This window comes from Ornithodoros turicata, chromosome 3 (genome assembly GCF_037126465.1).
Source record: "Ornithodoros turicata isolate Travis chromosome 3, ASM3712646v1, whole genome shotgun sequence".
Classification (NCBI taxonomy): domain Eukaryota; kingdom Metazoa; phylum Arthropoda; class Arachnida; order Ixodida; family Argasidae; genus Ornithodoros; species Ornithodoros turicata.
This window is the reverse complement of record NC_088203.1, coordinates 57,227,638-57,242,307: the sequence shown is the minus strand read 5'-3', so window position 1 is coordinate 57,242,307 and position 14,670 is coordinate 57,227,638. Positions and strand designations below refer to the sequence as shown.

The 14,670-nt window shown below is 44.7% G+C and overlaps 2 protein-coding genes across 3 annotated transcripts in view; both read right to left on the bottom strand.

Moving 5' to 3' along the window:
- Positions 1-14,670, bottom strand: part of LOC135388491 (plancitoxin-1-like) — a 137,758-nt gene that overhangs the window by 84,294 nt on the left and 38,794 nt on the right. The gene's annotated exons all lie outside the window — the stretch shown is intronic.
- LOC135388492 (uncharacterized) lies at positions 7,663-13,610 on the bottom strand. Its single transcript, XM_064618070.1, has 10 exons — positions 13,562-13,610; positions 9,588-10,560; positions 9,346-9,412; positions 8,621-8,786; positions 8,326-8,555; positions 8,197-8,266; positions 8,066-8,138; positions 7,935-8,007; positions 7,804-7,876; positions 7,663-7,744 (listed from the first exon to the last, which is right to left on the bottom strand). Exons 2-5 carry the CDS (start codon positions 10,308-10,310, stop codon positions 8,435-8,437), a joined length of 1,077 nt encoding a protein of 358 aa, XP_064474140.1. The 5' UTR covers positions 10,311-10,560; positions 13,562-13,610; the 3' UTR covers positions 7,663-7,744; positions 7,804-7,876; positions 7,935-8,007; positions 8,066-8,138; positions 8,197-8,266; positions 8,326-8,434.

The following is a 14,670-nucleotide window of genomic DNA, read 5'->3' as shown; positions in this document are numbered from 1 at the left end:
TCGAAACTTCTCCGAGATATCGCCAATCAGGTCCCCCAAGGTCGCCATTTTCCCATGTATTTGTTCCTATCCCGATGCGTGCAATGCCGGAGGCCGCCCTTAGATACCCCATTGTTACCAGACGTTGGCTTGCGTTTGATTGTAGCGCGCTAAAGATCCAGTTGAAGCACAATCCAAGCCAGGCCAAGTCACCGAAGGAGAAACGGACGACTGCGTCTGCGGCGCCACTGGCGGCGCCTGGTACGACAGGTACGCTATGTGATGCACGCAGCCGTGCACTAGATCCTTCCGATCGCTCAACACGTTTAAAAACGCGACCAAAAAGTGAAACACGACACAGAAAGTTGTTATACGCGTTTTATTTGGACATATAAAGACTAGATTCATTCGCAGAAACAACAAAAACATTTTGCCGCTAAACTTAGCGCGCTGAAGTGATCCGGAACGGCAACAGTGGGGTATCTAGTGGCGGCCTTCTTCGTTGCACGCTTTTCCGAGGTGAGTTTGGGGGACCTGTCGCCAATATGTTTCACATGACTCATTGTCATCACGTTGTCTTAGAAAACGCACTAAAACCACGTACATAGTGCACAGGAGATGCCCGATCTCTGCCCCGGCAACCGAAGAGAAAAAACGACCTCGCAACGACGCGTCCAAGTTCAAACTGACGCCTGCGCTCTCTCTGCTTGCTCTCGCGCCCCGCCGTTAGAATTTGAATTGAAAGCCTCCCGCCGCACCGGAGCGCCCTCATAATTATTGCATCTGCTTTGGGTCAGCCCGTGCAATTACCTTTTTGTTTTTAGTTCTTCTAATTATTTGGCGGAGTGTGTCATCTTTTGATTGTCTTTTGATTGCCTTTTGGCATTTTGCTGGTACATTTTATGGCATTTGCCTTTAGATGAGAATATGAGCACGAATTGAACTTACAGCCTATATTTTATCGAACACGTAAACGGATAAAACACAAGAAATATAGATCATACGTGTGCTAAAATACATCAAACTAATGACTAAAAAAGCAAAAAAAAACAACAAAAAAACAGAAGGGTATATGGCAAGAGTGGACTCTTCTTCCCCTAGCGGATCTCAAAGGGGGAAGCTGCCCAGCTTGGAATCTCAAGTGGTTCAATTGACCATTGTGGGTACAAAATGGTACCTGTGAGGCTCACACTGTAAGTTCTGGAACCATTTGAGGCCAGAGTGGTACCACTGATTTCACCAATGTGGAACCAGCCACCCCACGTGCGAATCCAGCTGGGACCATCAAGAATCAACTGGAACCATTCCGGGACCATCCACATTCAAATGGAACCAGTCCAGATTCAAATGGAACCATTCTGGAACCTGTCCAGATCTTTGCCTGGGAACTACGAAGATTCCGTAGAAGGCGAATTGCGGAGACGTCCGAACCACACTGATGCTCAGTACCCAGTGATTTTGCTTCACCGAGGTGACGAGTTCAACACAACGTCTTAGTACGAAGGGAACCCAGAGACAGGGGAAAGAAAACACGAAACACACACGATCTCAGTGATCACACACTGAGATCGTGTGTGTTTCGTGTTTTCTTTCCCCTGTCTCTGGTATCCCTTCGTATTATCATGTACCAGCTCGCCTGCGACCTTGAACTTCTTCCGTTACAACGTCTTAAGTATGTACAGGCGTCACGCATGTATAAATTATAATATAGCGACGACGTATTCCATTTAACTTATCTTATCCTACTTGTCCCGTACTCAACATTGTCAACATCAACAAATTTAATTTTAGGGGTCTTCCACTGTTGAAGTGTCGCAAGACTGCTTCGTGTGTGTGTGTGTGTGTGTGTGATCCAGGCACTCAAGTGACATGACAGAAATAGCTGAAAGCAGGTATGAAAAGTCCACAGATGGAAGCACTAGATTTGTTACGTGTTGCAGACATTTTTTTGGGTCTTTGGACAGGTGCAGAACATTAGTATGACGTCAACAAGAGGAGAAGAAACCGATGAGAACTACTAGCTTGTTTGAAGGGTACAAGAATACTTCCTGTTGAGATGTAGTTATGACTAAGGAACGCTAATTAATTTTCCAGAGATGCATCCTCTACACTTGAATGCCCAGTGAAACAGCAAACGTTCATTGTCTTTGAAGCCCCACTACTCGAATTGTTCAATGTGTGTCAGAGCTGCAGTGAGCCATGCAAGGTTACCACATCACATTGGTCCAAATTTGCAGAGTTCCCCTATCTCGAACGCAACTGTCATTTCTCTTTATTGCTCTTCCGATTATACCTTCTCAGAGATTAGTGTGGCATACATTGCATGGGCACTGCCTTTCTCTACTCATGCTTTTGGTTTCTTGTTCTGTTGAATAAATCTTCACTTGAGTTTGCAGCCATCACGCTGTCAACTTTGTTTGCCCCTCACCTATATTGATGTGCTGTAACGGTATAGCACATCAACATGCCAACAACCTACCAAACAACCTTGCCTACAACTACTTTTGGATGGAAACTACACGATGTGGTAACATCCACATATATATAATGTTTTAGTCTATGGAGATTTGCTGTTTTTGTACAACCTTCATTGTACATTTCTTTTGTTTCACTTAGCATGCCTGAAGAAATGTTCTGACCTTCATCAAGATGACAGGTCATTGTTTGATCTGCAGCATTATTGTTCCTGTAACCTTTTTCACCAACACAGAATACAAAAGTGAACCAATGGTATTATATAACTAACTTGTTAAGTTCAAAAGGGAAAGACGAAACTGTTTATACTTCTCTTGTATAATTTGTTGCAGGTTTTACAACTCTATCAAGTACGTCAAAACATGAGAGGGCAGGAAGTCCTACTCTGTTTCATAAATCCCTGGACAATAAAAAAGAAATATGTAGTTTGAGTTGTGACAACAAAATGTTGCTTCTGCTCTTATATTATATTTCAATTCAATGTTACACTGAAGCCAGTTTCAATTTGCAGGGCTGTCAAAAGTACCTTACAAAAGTACATCTCAATTACAGTAACAGAGAACTTATGCAACAAATTATTTAGCCATTTTGGAGTACTATGCACACCAATGGTGCATGGGTAACTTTGAACCCAGATCAAGGGTTAATAATACTTGATGTCAGCCCTCAAGTCCTTCTTTACAAATGTTAGTTCGTGATGTGATAATGAATCAGTTAGAAGTACTCCGTTTAGCACAACCGAGGTAATTACGTGTTAAATCCCAATAGTGGTTCAATTATTAGTTTACATTTGGAAACGTGCATGGTCACTAAGAAGTATACTAAAAGGTTATGAACGCAGTTCAGCTGAATGACACTGATGAAAATTATCTTACTTACTCCTCACATATACAATTGAGACACGAGTATAACCTACAAATACATCTATAGCCACAGGTTACTTAACCCTCCAGGAACAAACTAGTAATTATAATATGCTGTGACAGCAAAGAAAAAGCAATGAGAAAAACTTGCAACAAACAAGAAATGAAAATATGCTGACAACATTTCTACAGGTCAGCGCACTGATGGGGAAGCATCCCTAATAGCATGCATGACGCATATCGAGATCCAGTGGAGTACTTTCTATTGTATATTCTCGGAGCACCCCATATCCTTCTTGTGAATGGCCGACAGGTGGTATAACGGAATTTCCTGCAGAAATAAGGGTTTTCCGTCCAGTTTGCCGTTCAAGTAGCGCGTAAAGACCACACGGCGCTGCCGTGTATGTTGCCATGCTCTTCGGTTTCTCGGATGTATGTAAAAGACACTTGCAGTACTTCGGTGTCAAGGCACAGTATTTCGAAATATTCGTTAGTTCTAATGCAATCATCTGTCTGCTTTTCACAAGCATTATCTACCTCTCGGCAGCAAAAACCGTAGTATCCATCCGTAGTATCCATCCGTAGTATCCGTCGGTATGCATTTCACACATGAACACCTGTACGACGAAAAAAAACAGCGCTTGTTTCGGCTTACACAGGTGCTTCTCCCTGATACATAGAAATTTCACGAAGCAGTCCATGTTCACGGCACGGTGAGCTACTGCTGAGGACGAATGTGACTCCGATTAATCTCTGGACGAGGAATCTTCTGCTGCGAAGAACACACTTTCCAGAACGATAACGCACGAACAACAGTTCTGTGTGAGCGACAGTTCTCGAATGCGGAATTCCAGCGCACTCATGTTCAAGAGGCTCGACATTCTCGACGTAGAAAGTGGTCACAAATGCCCACTGCCATTTTCGATTTCGCCGGATTAGCGCCCGGAAGTGCGCGTATTACATGCGTCATCGACAGATGGCGCGGGGTCATGCAATTGTTGACAGACTGCTCGGTTTCCTACTAGGTCCCTGGACATGTAATTATGGAAAATTCGATTACAGAAAAACTACAGCGATTTCAGCGGAGTTCTTTGATATTTGAACTTTTGAAGGTTCAACCTTTTCGCTGAACATAAAGTTTCGATAGGTTTATATTTACTTTTCGGTCCCTTTAATAGGCGATTTCAGATATTGCCCTTGTGCTCCGCACGGGGGCCCTCCGTCGCCCAAGTCACGGGCATCGCGCAATGCGTCGTGGGAAATGGTTTACATTCGTGCTTGCCTGCCTGCTGCTCGAAGGAAGGAGGGAACACCGAAACCGTTTGCGCTCTTCTTTTGTCTGACTCATTCAAACTAAATCCCAAGGTGCAGTGGGGCATTCGCAACACGGCGCTCTCTGGCTGGCCATCCATGCAATTTCTGAAATAGTCTATTGTATTTCAAATACTTTTTCAAGTATTTTATACTGTATCTTAATTACATTCTAATGTTGGTATTTATTATCTTATCTTAAATACATTTTGAGTATCTTGTACATGTCTGGTAATTGTGCTCTGCAAATGGGTGGAAGCGTCTGTTGTCCGCAAGTCAACGTTAGGTCAACACAGACTGTCTCAAGTTCATACAAAGTCACCGCTGCCTTTCATGACAGGAAAGCGCAACACGTATCTTGCCCGTGCGCGGCAGAACTGGGCAAAGCATCCTCTTACGTGGGGGCTGTGTTGGTCAAAGTAGCAGAAGCTACAAAGAAAGGCCTCAGTGGTTCCTCATGTGCGGGCAAAAATGTGTGTGGAACTCGTCGACTGAAAAAAATGTTGTGGCTGATGATGGCCGCAGAGATTTACAATCACAAATGTCGGAGAAAATAACATTCTAAGGATGATCTCGCAAGCAGTGCTTACCGAATCGGTTGCACAAATCTCCTTTCAGGACTGAGAATTTTGAGGGCACAATGCGTTTTCAAGTGTTGAACCCTGCAGAGACATACTCACATCCCGACAGAACACAATGACGCAAGATATTTCGTTGACGAATGTTCAAAAAAACATTTGCTACGGTCCTTTCAGCTCTGACATATTTCTGAAGTACTTTTTTGTAAGTCCAGTAAGGTATGGGAATTGTTCTTCTGGTAGGGCTTATAAAACCTCTAGGCTGTCTGCACAAAGCGATGACAGACAAGGGTTGGAGTTCTTTTGCTGTAATTGTGGACCGCAAATTCTTCCTTCTCTCCCGTGTACACTGTACACCTTTCTTTTCAGTCTCCTTTATCACGAAACAATTTGTGCATTCTGATGCTGGTACCGTACCTTCCTCTGTAGCAGCCATGGGACGGTCTCTGAAATTTTATTTTGTTTTTGACGTTATGTTGTTTTCACATGAAAGGTCGTCGTGAATCCCCTTCCTGAGAAACTGGAGCAACTGTAGTGGAAGGCTCAAAGGAAGTTGGGTCATTGATTGCAACACGTTGCTGTTTCACCACAGGAATTCACATTTGCGTGATCACTGTCAAGCTTGGAAAGTGGCTCCTGATCAGGATACGTCGTCCCGTGTGCATAACGCTCAGTAAAGCAGATGATGTAAGAATTGGTCAAAGAAAACCAGAGGACTCACCCTGAAACATGTACACCTCTGCTTACATACCTATATGACAATATCAAAAACATATATGTACAGATAATTTTTACAAAATAAATGACTAAGGTAGATCACTTACTGGGGTTGATAAATGAAGTGTCGGGTACGGATTTGCTTCAGTGGGCCGGTTATCAGGAAAATGAAGCGATCATACTTAAGACGATACAGGAAGGTGTCACAAGCCAGAACAGGCCACAAAGTGCGCATTGCTTACCCGAGCCGACTTTCCAGGTTTTCGATCGTTTTTATGGAGGTTTCGGATCTACCGTTGGCGCAGATCTTTATTTTCTTTCTCCGAAGGCAATGTATGCATCGAAAACTGCACAAGGCACGGACAGTCTATGTGCAGCAGTGGGACGTGCGAATCACATCGGAATATTTTCACGCTTTGATAACGCGTCGTAGTTACTGCACCCTACGACTGAGTATGTTTTCCCAGCTCTAAATTCACCTCTCGATTCATCACCATTCTTCATGTACGCGTGCGAGTCATACGACTACGAAACGCACCACGAAAAAACGACGTCGCAGCCATATGCGGAGATGCAAGTTAAAGGCGCTCAGTTGCGGCGCGCCAACGGCGTCAACTGGGGAGAGCCTATCGAAACACTTTCTGAAAAAGGTCTCTAATGGGCGTTTAAAAACAAAAGCATCGTGAAAATGGGAGTATTCTAATTAAAACACCTTTCAGGATGGAGTTGGTTTGTACTCCCTCTCAAATGACTGGCGTAATACAGGCTCACGCGGCATAGTACAAAAGCTCACGCGGTGAGACATATACAGGGTGTTTCAGTTAAATCCCCGGGCTAAATAATTCGCGAACCGGTGCACCAATCGAATAACTTTCTTTTTTACAAGTATCTGTCCAATACCGCCTACAAGATGCGCACCGCGTGAATGAGCGGGAGGCGCTCATTATTTAAATAAAAATGCAAATGAGTTTCGTAAAAAAGCGTAACTTCTAAAGCAGGGCGCTGTCGGTACTAAAATGGGTACAACCCCTTTTGGGACCTTCAGTGGACACCTTTCAGAGAAAAATCTGCCACTCAAGCGGGTCATTTGTTGCAGTAATTAATTGGTTTCGGTTTACGTATTTTTGTCGCGCACTGTAAAAAATTTCACCGTAAAAAAAATGGGCAAATGCAAGGAAAGTTGGCTGCCAAACATTGGCAGTTTTTTTTACGGTGGCCCCGTATAAGTTGTGCCCGTGAAAAAATACTGTGTTTGCCAGTAATTTTAACAGGCATACGCTGTGTAGCATTACTGTGCAGTGGTCGTTAAAAAAACTGCACTGGCCAGTAATTTTAACGGGCATATGCCGTGTACCGTTACATTGCTCTGCAGTTAAAATTAAGGGCCAATGCAGTTTTTTTTAACGAGCACAGCACAGTAATGCTACACGGCGTATGTCTGTTAAAATCACTGGCCAATGCAGTCGTTTTTCACGGCCACAGCTTATACGGGGCCACCGTACAAAGAACGGCCAATGTTTGGCAGCCAACTTTCCTTGCATTTGCCCGTTTTTTTTACGGTGAAATTTTTTACAGTGTGGTCGTTAAAAACTGAATTTGCCAGTAATTTTATCTCAACTATGCTGTGTACCCTTATCATGCTGTACCCATCCTTGGAGCCCCAGTTTTTTTTTTTGTTTTTTTTTCTACATATAGTCGTAGCAGTGAACGCAGTTTAAGCAATGACCATGCACAACACATTGTGGTGTTTGTCACATTGAGATTTATTTTCTATGGACATAGTGGTCAAAATCCTGGCCAATCACCTGTGGCATCAAAACCCTGCAAAGAGAGAGGAACTGTTATAGGGAGCAGGGCAACTGACATGCAATTATACTCACCATTTTATGTTTCAAAAGAAGAGCACAAGAAGGAGCCATGTTCACCCATCAATCAAGCTCTGACATCTAAACACTGCAAAGAGAGAGGAACTGTTACAGGACCAGAGCAATTGACATGTAATTATACTCACAGTTTTATTTTTCAAAAGAACAGCACAAGAAGGAGTCATGTGCACCCATCAATCAAGCTCTGTCATCTAAACACTGCAAAGAGAGAGGAACTGTTACAGGACCAGAGCAATTGACATGTAATTATACTCACAGTTTTATTTTTCAAAAGAAGAACATAAGAAGGTGCCATGTGCAACCATCAGTCAAGCTCTGACATCCAAACACTGCAAAGAGAGAGGAACTGTTACAGGACCAGGGCAATTGACATGTAATTATACTCACAGTTTTATTTTTCAAAAGAACGTAAGAAGGTGCCATGTGCAACCATCAGTCAAGCTCTGACATCAAAACACTGCAAAGAGAGAGGAACTGTTACAGGAAGCAGGGCAATTGCCATGCAAATATGCTCACCGTTTTTGTTTTGTTTCGTTTGTCAAATGAACATCATAACAAGGAACATGTGCACCCATGACTTGTTGACGTAAGGTCGGCTGTAGTAGTTCACGTACATCTTGGAACCCTATACGTTCCATTCGAAGGTTGAAAGCTTGTCTACTAGACGGAGCACTTTTTTGTTGACGGGTGTTTTTTGACGCTTTTGTGCCCTAGAGCCTCTATCGGGATTTATGCCAAGAAATGTCCTGCAAAGCAAAAGCAAAGGGAGTGTAGAAAACAAACACAGTCTTTGTGAGAACTTGCGACATACCTTTGGAGGAATTCAGCAAATGCTTGGCTCTCCTCAGCATATACCAGGTTAAGAACATAGTGCAGTGAGAACCAGACACCAACTGCAGTTATAAAATGTGGCACGTGGTCTACAACAACTGTGTGGTCTACAGTTATCATGAAGGAGTCTGCCCATGGCGAATCACCTGTAACACCATAGTACATCTTAATGAGGGAACACTATGGAATCCATCAAACTGGTAGTTTTAACGGCTGCACGCACTGCGCTATTCTGTTTACCTCAAAGCAGTATGCGTTCTATGTTTACTCAATCAGGATACTGCCACTAAGAAAATCAGTGTCAGAAAGCCAGTCACATAGTTGAGACCACTACAGCTTATCACATGTTCGAACCCAGATGACCACTTTCCAAGAAGAGGAATTTATCCTGGGGAGGATCTAGAGGCAGATCTAGGGGTGGTGGGGAGGGGATGTGACCACCCCTTCAAACCCCAAGAGCACAATCTCTCTCCACTCCTACTAGTAAGAGAGACCAGTGCTGAAAAAAAGTAACCAAGTATACAACTCGCAAATGTCTACAGACATGCGCTTGTGTAATACCATACCACCCACACGCACAAAAAAAGAAAAAAAAAGATCCTATCTGCCAGCCTATGAGACAGTTATACCTTTTTTAAAACCTGAAACTAAATAAAAGAAAAAGTGCAACAAGCTGTGACTAAAGTCATAAAAGTTTCAACTCACCGAGCGCAATAATCCGAGGCGTGACTGGAAGCAACGAGTTCTCAATATCACGTACTGTGGAGAACTCCTGGAATGTACCACAAAACATGTACTACATGTTCCGATCAGTGAACAACATGCTGCTACGTAACATAAAATCTGGTTTTCCGCGATTATATACATTATGCAGCAAGCATTGGAAAGTCATAGTGCTTAAGTTATACTCTGCATCATGGCCCTCTACCGAACGTATAAAGGCCTACCTCACGAGCCAGAATGACAGCATCTTGAGGTTCTTTCAGGAAGTGCAGGAGAAGAAGTGTCACTGCAACTGCCTCATTTTGTGGCTCTGATCCTGGTGCTTTTTCCAACGCTTCAAAAATTTCGATGACTGTGTCCGTTATTTCGCTGTCTTGCTTTGCAAACTTTATAACGTTGTTCCCTTTTTCCCTGAACGCCGTTGGGAGGACTTGGGCGACATCAACCCCAACGAGTTCTTTGAAGTGAACGAACAGCCCATCAGACTCAAAAAGATATGGCCACTCTTTCAGTAGTTCACGTGTTGTCATACTGGAATTGACCATTTTCCTTTGCAACGGGTAGGTCAGTTTCATTTCCTCAACTACAATGTCTCGTTGGCCTTCTTTTGATACAAACAAAGATTTCAAAGATTCTTTCTTCTCTGTCATGACTTCTTCGTCGATGTCATCTGACTGTCGACTGGTGCAACCATACCTACTGGAATCCCTATGAAGTCCTCCTGCTCGAAAAGTGCCACAGTTCCGACTTGAACGGATACAGTTTTCTGTTCTGAAGACAAGTTGATTCAAAAGAGAATCATACCCGGTGCCCACCACTGTGCCCTCAAAAGAGTCTTGGAAGGAGGACGGGTACTGAGACACAATCTCTCGAGAAATTATTGCTAAATGCTTTCGCAAAGGACGGTCACAGGTCTTCATTGCGTGGTCAATTATTATGCGGACCATTTCTCGCCTCAGCTTGCTAGTGGGTCGTTCCTTCTTGCTCAACGCTTTTATTTAACACTGATATCCACTGAGATATCACCGTTTCAGCCCGTATATAACATAATAGGGAAACAGCAGGACACATACCTCAGGTAATGCCCGAGCGGTGCGGTCACAACGACGGCAGAAAAATGTCCACAAAAACCACCACAGTGCAAAGTTCATTTCGTGAGAGTTCACTGTTTAACACAGCTGAAGCTCCATGGCTCACCTGTAAGTGGTCAAACTTTATATAGAAACACGCCATTGCACGCGTTTGTTGAAGAGTTGATAAAAAGAAACAATCCTTTCGGTTTCATTGCTGTTCTTTAGAGGGATGCACAAAGAATTTGAACTCGAGCTAACGATAGTGAACAAAAGCGCCTTTAAGGAACCACTTATTCTGTTGTGAGGAAGTGCTTCTGGGAAATGTATTTGCTCCCCAACAAATCGTATGATGCCAGAGGGTAGAAATCAACGAGAGATTCGACATTTGCACAGCAATGACGTGATGATTTCTCCAACATATAAATGCCCAAATGAGATTGGAATGCTGCAGTGTGGACTTCCAATACTAAGAATATATCCTGGCTGTTTTGGACAATTAGAAGAAGTATTCTTCCGAAGGCGAGACTCTCATTTTCTCGGATCGCAACAAACAACCCTTCGCTGTAAGCAGTTCCTTTATAAGTGATCTCATTTGTGACGACACTGTTGAGTTCGTTGATGCCACAACACATGATGGATGATCTGATATCTTCGGTATAGGCCAACAGAGTTAGCGGTGCTACAGCTGTAGTGGCAAGCTTAGGCTGGAAAAATTCGTCTGATAACAGGTACGCCTGCAGCATCTGGTGTCGCTGCGCCAGTGTCTTGCACACAGATTTGAAATTCTTCAGTTTGCGGACACAGTGCTTGAAATAGGAGTGCTTGCTTTCGAAGCGCATGGTCCACATGTTGATTAGTGGCCCAAACTGAAGGATGAGACGGGGATAGTGAACCAAATAGTGGTGCTTTGGTAGAAGCGGACGTGACTCGAAAAGCTCCTTCCTGTCAGAGAGGTACTCTTCGATGAGAACCTGCAGGTAGGCCACTGTACCCTTGTTAATGCAAGGGGAACAGACAATGTCCACTACTCTCCGCAAGTTCAGAAGTGTGCACCAGACAGGATCCTCAAAATCCTGCACGTATTGGGCGATGAAGATAGGCAGCAGCCGAAGTAATGTCCAGGTTGATGCAGCCGTTCCCCCAATTCTTTTCCCATGCTGAGACAGTTCATACGGTTTGCTGTTTGCATCGGAAGCCTTGTACTTGAAATTCTCGATAATGTAATTCAGCTTGCCATAGGAAATCCAGTTTTTCGACCTCGTAAAATACTTTAAATAAACTGCAAGATCACACGGAACTATGCCTTCAAACAGGTCATGCCCCAGACATGGAGGCAGCCCAGGCCCACACACATGAAAGAAGCGCAGATCGTTGAAGCAGCTGTTACCCTTGATGCCGTCCACTATGCAGCCGCTAGGGCCTGCTTCCTCAAGTGCATTTTTGTAGCTATCCACTGTACGCAGAATACCAAGTTTCTCTGAATGATCCTGGAACTGTTCACGTGTAACAGTACAGAAACGACAGAAGTGTGTTGATCTGCTGAAACTTTCAACAAAGCCACCAATGCAGTGCTGTCCCAAGTTATCACCAATTATACAGAAGAGTGTGCCTTTAAGGTGTGTGTCTCCAACAGTGATACCATTTTCTTCGAGATCCTTTATGTCAGCCACAAGCTTGCCAAATACCTTATCTGGTCCAAAGGCCTTCATGTGATTTTCTTTGAATAGAAGTGCGAGCTGCAGATGATCACGTGTGGATCTGTGATTCTTTGTGAAGTTACCAAGAGTGAAATACACACCAACCAGCTTGTGCTTCTTTTTGGCTGGTCCCAGGGGATTGGTCAATTCAAAAGCATCTTGATAGAGCAGTATTTCGAGCTTCCTCGATTCATTGTTGGAAAAAAATGGATTGCCCTGGTAGATTGCTCCATCTGTTAAGTCGAACAGTTGATCGTTATGAGATACGTGCGCTGGTCGAGTGACAAGTTCAAAAACTGTAAGATTTGAAAGCAAGTGACAAAGAGTAGACTTTATGGGGATGTACTGTGCAAAGCACTGTTTCTGCCTGTTATCACGGCCAAGGAAAATGTCCACTGGTTCGACTACAGGAAACTGTTCTTTCAGATATAGTGTGCGGGTGTGCATTGTGCCAAGCCGCGTTGAGTGTAAATCACCGAAGACATCACCACTTTTCATTGCTTCCAAGAGAGCCTGCTGTTCAAATCCAACCTCGTTGCGCTGAATGGTTTGCATGATGGTAGCAGACATGCAGGCCAAATTCAACTGATGCACATTCTTTAGTTTTTCAGCAATGCACTGTATAGTGGAAGCTGGTACCAGAAGCTTGGCCTGCAGCATCAAGTAAAACCGTGCAAGGCTGTGCTCAACATTGCTCTTAAGGTCAGTTATGTCATCAGCAGGGCACCTCTGAGGTAGGCAGCGTTGTTCACTTGATGATGCTTCCTCTTGATGGCCAATGCTATGGTCCTCAACGTTCTCAATAGTGACTGCGTCTGCTGAATCCAAATTTCTGACCACTTGCACTGACCTATGATGCCTACTAAGGTGCACACAAAACGCAGAGACGGCACGGAACTTCTTCTGGCAGCGTTCATAAGGACATTTGATCTCATGACCCTCTCGTGTATGCTGCTTCATATGTGACACTATCTCTATAGTCGTAGTGAACTGACGAGAGCACGAAAGGACGTGACACACTTTCGTAGTTTCGGAGAGCAAATCGATTCGAGGCGACCGTCCTGGCGTGTTCTTGTGACGTCTCAAAATGTGACATCTGAGTGTTGCGTAGTTCGCCGCCGTGTACACACATAATGCATGGCAGCACGGTATTCTGCTCGCTTCATGTACATGTCTGCAGTGGTCAACGTAGCCTATCAGAGTGTTAAAAACACAAGGGCACCTTCCGCAACGATACATGACAATTAGAGCGCCTTTATCAACCTACGAGCAGGGACGCATGACACACGGATATCGGAAACTAGGGAGACACCTCACAGCAAACGCGAGCCACGATTCACTGGGGTCGCATACGTTGAACAAAAACAAAGCACGATGCACCACGCTCAAATCGCACACAACAGAATGAGCAAACAGAAATGTGCTTACCTGACTACGTGCGTTCACGAGATTTACAACAACATCATCCTCCTCCTTCAACGACAGACCACGCACGATGTTGCGGATGACGGCAATGCCCCGTACTTCGCTTAGCCTTGCCTCCGCATTGAAGTTTTTGTCTGGCGCGTCATGATGGCGCCACCGTTTTACGTAGTTTTCGCCGTATTTGTGATTACGGTAACACACCGTTGTCAGATACTATTAAACGCCCGTAGAAATCACAGTACTTTTTTACAGTGCGGCTGGTCGCGGCGAAGCGCAAAAAGACGCTCTTTCACTCCCTTATCCATCAATGAATTACACCAATGAATTACGTCCTTTTGCGCTTCGCCTCACACGTGCACTCACACACATTTGGGGACGATTGGTGTGGGGTCCTGCACGAGCGTCAGTTAGGTTAGGTGTTGGGACATATTTCGTTTTTATGAGAGTCCGGCAAGAGGGTCGGTTAGGTTAGGTGTTCTAACATATATTTTGTTCGCGTGAGAGTTCAAGAAAGATGAACTAACACCGGAGCATGTGTAATAGAGCGGCGATGAGTCTCTCTTGAACCGCAATGTACATACGCCCACGCGCCGCTGCGCGCTGCGTTCCCAAGCAGGCAACCACCAAGCACAGAGCGGCTTGCCGACAGAGAAGCACAGCCGCTGCTGCGTTCGAGTGTACCTCCTGACTCTCCACCAATTAGCTGCGTCCTTTTCCTTGCTGCGTTGTGGTCTTTAGTAAATCTAAATACGCCTCCGAACCTCGAGAACAAATAGAGCAGAGGCGGGCTTCGACCGGGCCTGAGCATGGAAGCAGTCGGGTACGGGCTGGGCCCGGGCCGGTGGAGTCGGGCTCGGGCCGGTCCCGGGTTGGAAATATATACAAGACGTCGGGACCGGGCCGGGTACGGGCCTTAGCAGCCGGGCCTGGGCCGGCCACGGGCCTCAAAATTAGGCCCGTGCAGTGCTCTACCCTGAGTACGTTTTCCGTATGAGTTCCGCTCCAAAGAAATACAGCCAGCAAAGATATGCTCTAACGCGTTGCAGGATTGTGAGACGTTGAAAGTACCACGTCGATTTCTTAAAACTATAACACCGTAAAAGTTATGCGTG